The following is a 13,639-nucleotide window of genomic DNA, read 5'->3' on the forward strand; positions in this document are numbered from 1 at the left end:
TTCCCCACATAGCGTGGTGCCCATCCCACGCTGGTAAAATGCCAATGGTGGGGAGAAGGCGATGGGCAGCCTGCCTCCCGCCATCCCACCTGATATTCTGAAACCCCTCCCATCTCTCAGCTCCCTAGGGCCCTGAAAAATCTGGCCTCAAATCCTGGAGATGGTACATGGAGGAAGCCTTAACCTTCAGAATCCCAGGTCTCTTATCCTGATGCCTGAATCTCTACACAGGGTCAGAGAGTATTTTCCCCAGGTTGATCCTGAGGCATAGCTGCAATATCCCACATGAACCGTATTGGTGGGCTCATCGTTCTTTGGTGCATCTCCTGGTTTTGTTGCTAACCTGAAGTACTTTATCCTTCAATGTACAGTGGACAAGGAAGAGGTGGAGCAGCAGCTTCTGTATTTGGCCATGGCTCAGATGTTCCTTGAGAAGGTGACACAGTTCCTTCAAAAGATGCGTCAGGACGAGGCTCGACAGAGGGGTCAACTGCTGGAACTACAGGGGGGTGTCGACCGACAAGCCGAAGAAGCTTCCAGACTGAGGCGCCAGCAGGTGGGCAACCAATCACACCCTGCAATTTGATTTAGAGTGACCATTTATTTATCAAAATATTTCTGGTCCCTAACTAGCAAAGCTGTTTATTCCTCCAGCTAAGGATGCAAATCGTGCTTCTCCACCGTGTTGTTTTTCATACAGGTGATGAAAAGCTTATATTTCAATTCTGCTGTTATGATCTGTAATGTGCTGCCTGAAAAGGTAGCGGAAACCGTTTCAGCAGTAACTTTCAAAATGGATTTGGATATTCACTTGTAAAAGAAAATTTTCAGGGCTATGGGGATAAAGCAGAGGACTGGGATTAATCTTTCAGAGAGTCAGCACAGCCATAAATAGGCCGAATGGCTTTCTGTGCTGTACAATTCCACGAGATGCACAACTTTGCCAAAGGGCAGTCAAATGGATAAAAAGAAACGTTTTTTGTTTAAAAGCAGACAGGATTTTAGATTCTATAAATAGAGGCATTGAGTGCAAATGTAGTAGGCCACTCTGAAAATCACAGTGGTTCAGTCGTCCGGGTTTATGGGTTGCTATGGCTACCAACTCCATTTTGGGACTATGACCACCTTGTCAATAACAAGTTCAGCAGGTTAACATTGACCTCAATGATTCCAAATACCAAGATGCAGGAACAAGGCTAATTGTGCAGGACAGCCGGAATGAGTAGAACAGCTGAGATCTGCAAATAACAAGTACGGTCACTAGAAGCTTGAGCTTATACCTTGAAAACTAAAGGAAAAAAAAATCTGAGTGGGGGGGAAGGGGTTCCAAAGTTTACAGGTGCTGAGAAACAATGAGGCCGAATATGATATAGATCATGAGACGTGGGGCGGAATTTTCTGGGCCATTGGCGACAGGCTGGGAGGTCGGAAAGCTGGCAAAATGGCATGGGAAGGCATCAGGTGGCACGCTCGACACCTTCCCGCCAATATGCCATTTTGCCAGGTGGAAAAGGTGACAACCAGCCTGTCTGACTGGAGCCAAATTGAGCCTCTTAAGTGCCTGTGCCGGTATTTTACCGATAGGCAGGGGTCGGGGGAGGGTGGGGGGGGGGGGAGTGGTTGGTGGGGGATGAGGGGGGCAGTGGCTGCACATCCCAGTGGGCTGCAGGGAGTGGGGCTGTGGGCCTCCTTTCTTCGACAATCCTTGGCCCAGGGAAGAGAGGGGCACCCCAGCGGCATTGACTTCCCCCATGGCAAGGGCATTGCCTACCATCAATGACAGCTCACTTCCCTCCCTCTTGCCAGGCCCTGCCTAACTGACCCCAGCACCCGCAGACCCCACTTACCTTACTTTGGGGGCTCACAGCCATTGAAGTGCTTTCATCCTCTAGGAGCAGCCCAGGCAATGGGCACCGCTAGTGAAGACGCTGCTGAAGTTTGAGTTGCCGGCCCTCTAGTTGGGCCTATTGTCCTTAACAGGATGGCAGCCTTGGTGACGGCCACTGAATTGGTTGCTGCCACCAAAATGCAGCTCTGGTTCACACCACCTGCTGAAGCGGGGTCGCCCCTGCTTTCGACCCCAGCGGTGGGGTCCCTGCACTGCCTTCTGAAAATTCTGCCCTTGGTTTTAACATGGTGACAATTCAAAGCTGCATTAGGCTTATGGGAATTAGTTTCCTCTTGTCTGCTCCCGTTCATCTCAACACACATAAGTGTGGCCTAAACCTCACTAGGATTATCATATTAGACTTTTGTCTCAGACTGAATAAAGCTTGTCCTTTGATTCTCTCCCATCTCATCTAATCGTTACGCCTAAGAAAGCTTTATCCTGAATAAACTGCTCATTCTCCGCTCTCTTTTTCTCATAGGTGAAAACGCTTCTGACTCGAGAGTTCCAGAAACACATGATGAGCAGGTGGACTGGCCTGGACATCGTCTACATTAGGCTGGAGCACCTCCGAGATCTGGAAGAGCTGTGTGCACTGGAAGCCAAGGTAAATACAGGCCATTGGAAAAGGCATTTATCTGCGAATTCTCCACGGGAACATAGGAATTTACAGAAGAGGGAAAGGCGATTGTGGTCAGTCTAACTGGTCACAAATGTATAGAGGTGTCTCATGATATCTCTCAAATCGCACTATCATTTTTCTTTTCCAGTTACTTATCCAACCCACTCTTGAATTTATTGACAGTCAACTCCACAGCCTCCCAATCCAACACCTTCACGGTTTTCCACAATATAAGCACTTAAACCTAAACCATGCTTTCATCCTGCCTGAATTAACTCTGCCCCTCAATTACAAGACAGCATGTTATTGGGATGGGTTTTTCTCTGTTGTCCAGTGGAGAAATGTTGCTAACCAGGGCTGATTAATTCAAACACATCAGCTAACCTTCCCCAGCTCTGCCATGGTGAACAACCATTAAGATTGGGTAAGTAGTGGTTCTGACCTTTGTATACTTTTCCATTTCAGGGTATTCTCTTTGGGGATCTCCACCATTTCGGAGACTACCAATTGATTGGGAACCGAGTTGGTCATTTTCATGGGGCTCCAGATTCTATCAACCAAAAGATGCTTCCTCTTCTCCAGCAGTTGATAGGCCTTTTGGAGGCCAACAAGAACATCATCCTATCACCAGACACTCTGAATCTTGTATCATGCAAAGGTAACTAATGGACTTATTTAAATATCTATTGGCTTTTCAAATCTTTACCTTCAATAGTATTGGAACGTTCTCAGTGGTCTGAATGTGTACTGTTATCTGTTATGATCCCAGCTCAGATTACCCCTGGACAAGCCTGATTCCAGGGTGGAACCCAGCTTGATAGATCCTAACTTTTATTTGTTTGTTTAGATACATGGAGAGTAGCTACTGAACAGAGTCACAGGAGTCAGTTGAAGAACTTTTAACATAAGAATAGAACATTTATTCAACAAAAAAAGAGTAGCTATATTACAATACTCCTTCACCCACAAATATACTTTTATGGATACATACAGATTTGTAAGGATAACACAAGTTACAAAAGCTATCTTATACTTTAATGGTCAGACACACCACACTCTGAAACCAAGTGACAGGTGCCACCTCAACCAGTTGCTATGGATCATTCCTCAACTCCCCCCAGACGCTTGTCACGCCATGAGCCAACCAGTCTCGCTAAACTGCGTCTTTCACATGAGGGTTTCCAATCTCCACTGTCCGAGAACTCACCTTGGAATCTTCTCCCAAACCGACGCTTTCTCTCAGACACCTTCCACTAGGGCTCACCTCTAGGGTTTCGAACTCTCCTTCTGATGTTCCTATCTCCTGGGTCAGCACATGCATTCAAGCTGTCTTCCATGCACTCTCTCTCTCTCTCCGAATCAGCCGAACCAGTACCACTGCTTCACATGCCCATAGCAAAGAGTTTTAGTTGTTACAGACCTTCAGTTGTCTCTTTGGGACTTCTTGCTTCTTGCAAGCTGTTCTCGCTTTAAATCTGCTTTCTGCAGCTTTTGCTTCTTTAAATCTGAAGCTTGGATCTTTTCTCTCTGCCCCTCACTCTTAACTTCGCTTAACAGGACTTTTTTCCAGGTTCCTGTCCTTCCTTTGACTCGAAGGTCTTCTTGGGACTTTCTCTTACTCCACTCCCTGGATTTTTTGGGGCTTTCCTTTAGCTTGGGACTGTCCATCTGTCCCTTTTGTTCCAGTCTCTCCTGGCAGCAACTTCCAGAACCAACTGAACTCCAACAGCTTCCAAAACAAAACTGCTGTTTTTCTTCTTGTGTGTGTGTGTCTTTGGGAGGTACCTGCCTCTCTGGCTCCCTGTTGCTTGGCAACAGTCCAATTCTTCTACCCTTGTTTATTTAACTTAGCTTAAGTTGTAAAGCCTCATTAGAAATGAAAGCACCTTTTAAAGTGAAACTAAAACTCAATTTGACCTTTCTTAACACACAGATATAGAAATACAAATCAAACTTAAACTTTCAAGCTAAAACTCATTCCTAACACCCAAAAATACAAATGTAACTTAGGTAAACTTTCTCTATTTCCTAACATATCCAATACGGGTCAGAGCTGTGAAGAAGAGTCATATGGTCTCAAAACATTAACTTTGTTTCTGTCCCCACAGATGCTGCCAGACCTGCTGAGTTTTTCCAGCATTTTTTGTTTTTATTTCGGATTTCCAGCGTCAACAGTATTTTGCTTTCATCATGGTGCTGATTGGTTGGCAAGTTGGCTTTGATTGGTCGAGATGTTGTCATGGTGAATGCATCAGGGAGTTATTGTTCCCCCATGCTTTTGTTTATTCAAGAAACATGCAATATCTGGACATATTCCTTTTGCCTGCAAAGTACAGAGTATATGTAGCTTCTAGCAAGTATAAGTGAGCTACATTGCTAGCCCAACTGAGAATCTTAAATTGGTTGTTGGTGTAATTCTTATCACACTCAGGATTGTTCATCAAGTGCTGTCCAACTGCGGAATCGCATCTAACATTAGACATTATGTTCTGAGTTTTGTATCACAGTTTGCTTGAGCATGGTCAGTATTATGCTTATTGGAAACAGCTGAAGGGACATGCTGTTTGATGCAATCCAATAGTCATTGGGATGCATGATCCACATACCTGGCATCGCACCAGCACTGAAATTCATATACCACATTACTCATTTGTGTGGCAGATGGAGCAGCTTTTTGGCTTGATGGCAGTATCCTATTAATCGACAATTAATGCCACTGCATAGTAGCAGCATGAAACGGCTAGCTTCACTTGTTGCTCAAAATTTTGAGATAGCGTACCCTTCCAGGTAATTTGAGATAGACCGGCACTTTCTAGGCACAAAAGTGGCAGCCTTAGGCCCATTTGGAGTATGGGTATGCATAATACAAAGCAAGCTGCAGAATAGCTTTGATTCGCCCTATTTCGACATCAAGCTTGCACAGCGAGCAAATTACTTGGGCCCTATTTACGAGATTATTGATAAAGCCAAACTTGTAGCATGTGGAGCTGTAGGAATCCTAATGCATATATTGACTAGTAGGCTTGCAGTAGATAGTAGTAGAGAACCCATTAGCGGATTTCTCAACTAGCACGTTGAGGAAAGGGAGCTCGTTGGACTGCTCCATTTTCAAAGGTGAATTTGAGTGCAGGATGGAGCACATTAAGGTGTAAGGAAACTCTTACATGCAGCTGCAGATTCAAATATAGCAAACGTGTCATCTACGTATCGGAAATATGCAGTAAAGGCTTATCAAATACAACAAACTCTTGCATTTATGTAGTGCCTTTAACATAAAGAAATGGAAAACACAATGCGATGGCCAGTGTGCAAGATGGCACATGATAAATGTGAAGTTGGCGTAGGGGATGGGGGGGCATAGGGGACGGGGAAATAAGGGTGAGACACGCCATCCAAAAGAAAGTACTGTCCAGGAGAAAGATCAAAAGCAAAGCTCAACCAATCTGAATAAATCTGTGTTCACCTTAACTGCCTGGCCCAGAAATTCTAGATAATTGGGTTTCTGTAATAGGGTCCTAATGGTAAATCTTTTATTTCTTGCAGAGAACAACAGGGCCAAGCTGCTGCCACAATCTCCACTCTTCGAGCTTCTCACGGAAATAAATGAACAGCTGAAAGCGAATCCAGAAACAGAGGAGCTGTCGCAGGAGAAAGACCATCATAGGAACACAAGTCAAACAGAAGCCAAATATCAGGGTGCACTGACTTAATAAATGATCAGTCCAGATTAAATTGTAAAACTGTAGAACTTAACTGGAATATTCTTTGCATAAATTAAAATTTTTGGACTTGAACTTGTGTACTTTCTGATGAAAGAATATTATGGTCTGTTACTCTTAACGATTGAAATGAGATACTGTCTCATTACAGAAACAGACAGACCATACATAGATATTATGAACGCCCAGTGGACATGTGAAGGAAAGCTGGTGCCACTGTCTCTTGAGAAGATTTCAGTGACCGAGCTTGTTGTCTATCGTTTTGGAATCTTCGTGGCCCAATTGGTGAAGAGAGCGATCAACGTGAGAGTTTCTTGTGGTCTTAGTGGTAATGAAGGGGAAAGCCTGTAACTAGGATCCTGCACATGCACTGTCTTGACTTCAAGATTCATCATCTTCTATTTTACTCAAACGCATTTCTTCCTAAGGTCTCAAATATGAAACTTCTCCACCTTTCTCCGTTTTCCTTCATAGCTGGTGATGGGTTTTCTTTCACTGAAAAGGAGGCAGCTAAGAGGGGATTTAATAATGGTTTGAAAAACAATGAACGGGATAAATACTTTTTTTATTCATTCATGGAATGTGGGTGGCACTTGCTAGGCCAGCATTTATTGCCCATCCCCATTTATCCTTGAGAAGGTGATGGTGAGCTGCCTTCTTGAGCTGCTGCAGTCCATGTGCTATTAGGGAGGGAGTTCCAGGATTTTGACCCAGTGACAGTGAAGGAACGGTGATATATTTCCAAGTGGGGATGGTGTGTGACTTGGAGGGGAACTTGCAGGTGGTGGTGTTCCCCTGCATCTGCTGCCCTTGTCCCTCTATGTGTTAGAGGTCATGAGTTTGGAAGGTGCTGAGAGATTGTTTACTTTGATTGGAGAATCAGTATCAAGGGGGTATAGACTGAGGAATATCACTAGAAGAACAAAAGGGGGAGTTAGCAAATTTTCTACATACACAAGTATGTTAGAATATGGAATGGTGGAGGTGGTGGCATAGTGGTATTGTCACTGGACTCAGGGGACTGCTGGGGACTAAGTTTCGAATCCCACCATGGTAGATAGTGGAATTTAAATCCAATAAAAGTCTGGAATTAAAAGTCCAATGATGACCATGAAACCATTGTTGATTGTTTTAAAACCCATCTGGTTGATTGTTGTAAAACCCATCTGGTTCACTAATGTCCCTTAGGGAAGGAAATGTGCTGTCCTTACCCGGTCTGGCTTACATGTAATCCCAGATCCATAGCAACATGGTTGACTCTTAAATACCCTCTGAATTGGCCTAGGAAGCCACTCAGTTTCTCAAGGCACAATCAGAGATGAGCAATAAATGCTGGACTAGCCAGCAACGCCCAAGTCTCATGAATGAATAAAAAAAAACTTAAGATTGCCCATATATAGCTTCATGGTTGAAAAGCAATGAGATGGAATTAGAGTAGATAGCTCTAGTTGAAGTGTTAGCACTGGCTAGTACCGTGGTGTGATGGGCTGCATGGTCTATTTCTGAGCTATAATTCTACAGTTCTTGTTTCAGAATTTTGAAATATAACCTTGGTATTGTTTTAAATGCTATTTGCTGAGTTAGCATGTCTATTCTCTTGTAAAGAAACATGTGAGCACCTGATGGCAGAGTCTTGAACCTCTTACAGGCGAAACTCCAGGTGTGGTTATGTATGTAGAACAGGATCAATTTAATAACAGTTAGTAATTACAGTGATATGGTCCAAAACTACATCAACGCTTGACCTTTTTGCGTCTGTCTGGTTCTTAATTCTCAGAACTTTCTAGCTTTTTCTGTTTATATCAAACTCTCCTCTCCCTTCATAAAAGCGAAATACTGCAGATGCTGGAAATCTGAAACAAAAACAGAAATTGCTGGAAAAACTCAGCAGGTCTGACAGCATTTGTAGAGAGAAAGACAGAGTTAACGTTTCGAGTCTGTATGACTCTTCTTCAGAACTAAAGAGAAGTAGAAATGTGGTGAAATATATACTGTTTAAGGGGGGTGGGACAGGTGAAGCTGGATAGAAGGCCAGTGATAGGTGGAAGCAAAGGAGAGATTGCAAAAGATGTCATAAACAAAAGGTCAAAGGGGTGTTGATGGTGGTGATACTGGCTAAAGGAGGTGCTAATGGTGACATTAAGAGTAGAAAGCAGGATGAGCAAGTGACAGATAGCCTTAGTGGGGATGGAGTGGGGGGAGGGGACGGTGTGGGAGAAAAGATCGAAATAGGCTAAAAGGTGGGGGTAAAACTGTGAATGGAAATAAATTTTTAAAATAATAATAATAGAAATAGGTGGGGAAAAAATATATATATAAATATTACAAAATAAATATTTGAAAAAGGGGGATCGGAAAGGGGGTGGGGATGGAGGAGAGAGTTCATGATCTGAAGTTGTTGAACTCAATGTTAAGTCTGGAAGGCTGTAAAGTGCCTAATCGGAAGATGAGGTGCTGATCCTCCAGTTTGCGTTGAGCTTCACTGAAACATTGCAGCAGGCCAAGGACAGACATGTGGGCATGAGAGCAGGGTGGTGTGTTGAAATGGCAAGCGGCAGGAAGGTCTGGGTCATGCTTGCAGACAGACCGAAGGTGTTCCACAAAGCGGTCACCTAGTCTGTGTTTGGTCTCTCCAATGTAGAGGAAACCGCATTGGGAGCAGCGAATGCAGTAGAACAAATTGAGGGAGGTGCAAGTGAAATGCTGCTTCACCTGAAAGGAGTATTTGGGCTCTTGGACAGTGAGGAGGGGGGAAGTAAAGGGGCAGGTGTTGCACCTTCTGCGATTGCATGGGAAGGTGCCGTGGGAGGGGGTTGAGGTGTTGAGGGTGATGGAGGAGTGGGAGCAGGGTGTCCTGGAGGGAACGGTCCCTATGGAATGCCGACAGGGTGGGGGGGGTGAAGGGAAGATGTGTTTGGCGGTGGCATCATGCTGGAGTTGGCGGAAATGGCGGAGGATGATCCTTTGAATGCGGAGCTGGTAGGGTGAAAAGTGAGGACAAGGGGGACCCTAACATGGTTCTGGGAGGGAGAGGAAGTTGTGAGGGCAGAGGCGCGGGAGATGGGTTGGACACGGCTGAGGGCCCTGTCAACTTCCGTGGATGGGAAACCTCGGTCAAGGCAGAGGGAAGATATGTCAGAAGCAGTGTTTTGGAAAGTGGCATCATCGGAACAGATTCGACAGAGGCGAAGGATCTGAGAGTCCTTACAGGAAGCAGAGTATGAGGATTTGTAGTTGAGGTAGCTGTGGGAGTCAGTGGGCTTGTAATGAATATTGATGGACAGTATATCACCAGACAGAGAGGTCAAGGAAAGGAAGGGAAGTGTCATTGATGGACCATGTGAAAGTGTTGGAGGGGTAGAAATTTGAAGCAAAATTAATAAATATTTCCAGGTCCAGATGAGAGCATGAAGCGGCACCGAAACAGTCATCGATGTACTGAAAAAAAGAGTTGCGGGAGAGGGCCTGAGTAGGACTGGAACAAGGAATGTTCCACATACCCCATAAAGAGACAGACATCTTTTGCAATCTCTCCCTTGCCTCCAACTATCACTGGCCTTCTATCCAGCTTCACCTATCCCACCCCCTTTAAACAGTGTATATTTCACCACATTTTTACTTCTCTTTAGTTCTGAAGAAGAGTCGTACGGACTCGAAACGTTAACTCTGTCTTTCTCTCCACAGATGCTGTCAGGCTTGCTGAGTTGTTGCAGCAATTTTTGTTTTTGTCTCCTCTCCCTTTCCCAGAAATAGGAAGATCCATAACTTTTCTTTCATTCATGGGCTGTGGACGTCACTGACAAGGGCAGCATTTATTGCCCACCGCTTCTTGCCCTTGAGAAGGTTGTGGTGGACCTTGTTCTGAACAACCCAGTTCCACAGGAGTATTGGAATCTTCTACACATTTCAATACTTCAGCCCATAGTATCAGCCTTAGCCCTTCACCTTAAATAAAAGATTTGTCCTTTGGTATTCTTCAGTAGTTGAACTGAAGTATATTTATTGTTTATAGGGGTGAGAGTATAATTGTGCAAAATGATTTTGCATATTAATATTCTCCTAGCACCATAATAAAGATCATCCACTACTCTGGCAATCTGAACCCCTCCTTAATTTTCAGAATGAACATTTTAAATAGTTCGGAAATCTCACTATTACAAAATGACAGCAAGCTCCATGATTACTTCCTGACACAGGCTGTGTTGTAATTAATGACTCTTGAGCCTATTTCCTTGGCATTAAAGCATTGGATTGCTTTCTGTCAAATTAAAATGAATATAAGGAGTCATTTCATGAATCCACTGCAGAGCCTGGATCACTGGTCAAAGAAACAGCTACAATGCTACTGTTCTGATTGTCCCTATTTGAGCAAGTGGTAGCGAGCCTCCATACTAGCAACACAGGCCTGAAAAATTCACCTCATTGTGCAAAGGTAGCTCACCGGATCCAAACCTTTGGGGACAATTTTAAACTGATTTGCCTGTTGGGAAACTGATAGAATTGGCTGCAATGTTGCTTTTACTCCCCGTTGAAGAGTGGAACAATATTGGATGGCGTCTTAAACCAGCGTTCTGCTGAATCCCTCAGGGCTTTCTGTCTATCAAGTTAAGTTAAAATTTCCCTAATCATCTCTCGATGTTACATCTTCACACTTATTCATGTTTCTTCATAGGCTCCAGAGATCAAACTGCTCCTTGCCTCCAGTTTGCCGACTAACAATTACACACGCAATGCTTTCCGCAATTCCTTCTTTTATCAGGTATGTAGCTCATTGTAATTTATTCCTCTACCAGTATGAATTGGGAAGAGTTGGATCCTCTGCCCATCCCTTACAAGATCAATGGGGTCAGGGGCCGGGCTCAGGGGGGTGAGCCAGGAATGTGGACTTGCTAGACTGGGATTCTCATTTCATGACTCAGTTGGAGGGCAGTATGCTGACTGAGGTGACGTGCACCCGCCTCCAGATGAACCCAAGTGGACCAGAAAGGTGAGGCGGACAAGTGTCCACGTAAGGGATCAGCACTGACTGTGCCCGGGGAGTGAAAGGGTCTAATTTCAGGTCCTGGGGAGTAGATCTGGGCAATCCTATTCAGTGATGGCCAGGGAGCAAATATTTGGTAGCATGGGGCAGGTGGGCATGGAGATGTGCCCTAGTGACTCCAGCACCCGCTGCTCCTTATAGGATTGAAGTTGCTTCCAACTGACCCCAAAAACTCCCAACAGGTTCAGCACCGGATGGAACCGGAAAATGAAATACCACTGCGGCCATTGGAATCATGACCCACAAATGTTCCAGTCCATAACAAATACAAGCAACATAACCCAGCAAATGTGAATGCGTCATGCTTCAGGAATAGACTCTTGTCATTGCAAGAAATACATTTTTTTGCGGGGGGGGGGTTAAGTCCTCTCCTCAGAATAATAATTAAAAAATAAAAAGCATCCTATCTGACACAAAACTACCTGGCAAAGCTCATCAGTCAACAAAGTTGCTGGTGAAACAGGTCTCTATATAACAGTGAGGATTTTCTGACAAACAAGTTTACAATATTTAACATTTTTCTAAATACAATTTTGGTCAGTGTTAGCATGGTGCTAAGACCAGAGTTTCAATCCAACACAGGACAAACCAATCCAGTCTGCCTTCCTTGCTGATTGTGGGATGCCATGCAAACTATCAGGTGATATTAGCAGAGATCATTGTGCTGTGGGCTGACAACATAGAATTATTCTCAAATTGGCACTTTCGCACAGATTGCCTGTAAGAGTGGTTGTAAGAGTGTAGAAATATGAGAAGCAGTCATGTTGTTGCAGCAGGATCATTTCTTCTGAGGCTGGTTTTAAGGTAATGTTGAACTTTTCTTCTTTTTCTTGTGACAACTCAGCCGAAATTTGGTTCCATTTTGGTTAGCCTTGCTTGCTAGAAAATATGGGTTCAAAGAAAATAAATTTTCTGTCCTTTAACCTTGTTTTTCATCAGTTTCACACAGTGGAGGTAGTTTTAAATTTGATATTGTAGCTTCAGAGGCTATAAAGTGACCTTCAAAGCTTTTTTTATTTCAGCATTCTCAAAAAGCGCTGTTTATTCGGCGACAACAACTGGCGTCTGTGGGTGACTTCTCCCTTCTCCTGGTCCACTGTCTGTCTCACCTTGCTACAGACAAGCTAAGTGATGACTCCGATCCCCTGTTCCTCAAGCTCTTCCACCAGGTAATGTTGTGCAGTATTGTAGCGACACAATTCAATTCTGTACAGACTAAACATGGACTGAAGAGTAAAAGAAACCACGCTATTGAGTTAGGCATTCTTCCTAAGCAGCCAAATCCGAAATCAACTGTCTATCCTGCTCTAATTCCAGGCATTAAAGGCCTTGTTCGAAGACATGTTCTTCACCAGATTCCGGATTCCTCCTGCCACCAATGCACCTGAGCCGATGGCTTCAACATCAGACAAATCCTTCCAAAAAGAATTCTACCCAGAAATCTATACTGACGCAATTTCTGATCTACTGAATGTTAAGCTAAAGGACCTGAAAACCTTGCCATTTTTTGCAGAGGTAATGGTTGCTTTTTTTTTTCTAATTCCAAAGAACATTGTTTAAAGGCTAGAGTGCATTATTAGTTTGACTGCTCCTTTGCTTTAGAGAAATTCTGAGTTCCACAATCGTCTAAAGAAATCAGGATAAAGGAATACTTGCATTTATACAGGATCCGCCACCTTGAAAACATTATAAAGCCCTTTATATATTATGATTTACTTTGAAATGCAGTGACCGTTAGGGTGGCAGATATTTTGCGCATAGCAAGATCCCACAAAGATCCTAGTAATGAGACAAATGAACAATTTGTCACGGACAACATTTCTGTGTTTTCTTATTGTCCGTGATCAATGTGTTTTATATGTGAGATGTGTGTATTTTCCTGCTCTCAGAGTGATTGTCCCAATTTAGATAATTCCAGCAGCAAGCTTTTTATGTTTAAAAATAAAGAAGGTTATTTATTACCCCACATGTGCCCCAGAGGTTTAAAAAAAAAAGACATCTCACTCAGTTGCCTCATACAAACTATCACTCTCACAAAGGGCTGCATTTTACATGCCCCTGCCAGGCATGTTTTGGGTGAGGTGGGGGCACATAAAGTAAGGCAGGTTCCCACTCCACCACCTTCCCACCAACCCCCGAGCTCACCCCCATAATAAGTCGGAGGGGGGGGGGAGATGGACACTGAGAGCAGCATCCTACCTGCCATAGTTGAACAGATAATCAAGGCTCAATTAGGCTTATTACCAAGCCAACTGACCTCGATAATACGATGCCCACATCATAAAACGTTTGGCGTGGGCAGCCCGGTTTTTAAAAATAATCTCTTCAAAAGGCAGGAAGAAAAGGGGGTTTCTATCTTCAGGCTGCCC

At 44.0% G+C, this 13,639-nt stretch overlaps 1 protein-coding gene across 1 annotated transcript in view; it reads left to right on the forward strand.

The window, feature by feature from the left end:
- Positions 1-12,489, forward strand: part of LOC144691590 (uncharacterized) — a 56,553-nt gene extending 44,064 nt beyond the window's left edge. Inside the window, exons 25-32 of the mRNA XM_078559827.1 lie at positions 372-556; positions 2,370-2,495; positions 2,976-3,168; positions 6,054-6,206; positions 6,381-6,532; positions 10,902-10,988; positions 12,293-12,398; positions 12,485-12,489. Coding sequence (XP_078415953.1) covers positions 372-556; positions 2,370-2,495; positions 2,976-3,168; positions 6,054-6,206; positions 6,381-6,532; positions 10,902-10,988; positions 12,293-12,398; positions 12,485-12,489 — 1,007 coding nt within the window. The remainder of the gene's footprint in view (positions 1-371; positions 557-2,369; positions 2,496-2,975; positions 3,169-6,053; positions 6,207-6,380; positions 6,533-10,901; positions 10,989-12,292; positions 12,399-12,484) is intronic.
- Positions 12,490-13,639: the final 1,150 nt, after the last annotated feature.

Source organism: Cetorhinus maximus, chromosome 2 (genome assembly GCF_964194155.1).
Source record: "Cetorhinus maximus chromosome 2, sCetMax3.hap1.1, whole genome shotgun sequence".
In the NCBI taxonomy this organism is placed as follows: domain Eukaryota; kingdom Metazoa; phylum Chordata; class Chondrichthyes; order Lamniformes; family Cetorhinidae; genus Cetorhinus; species Cetorhinus maximus.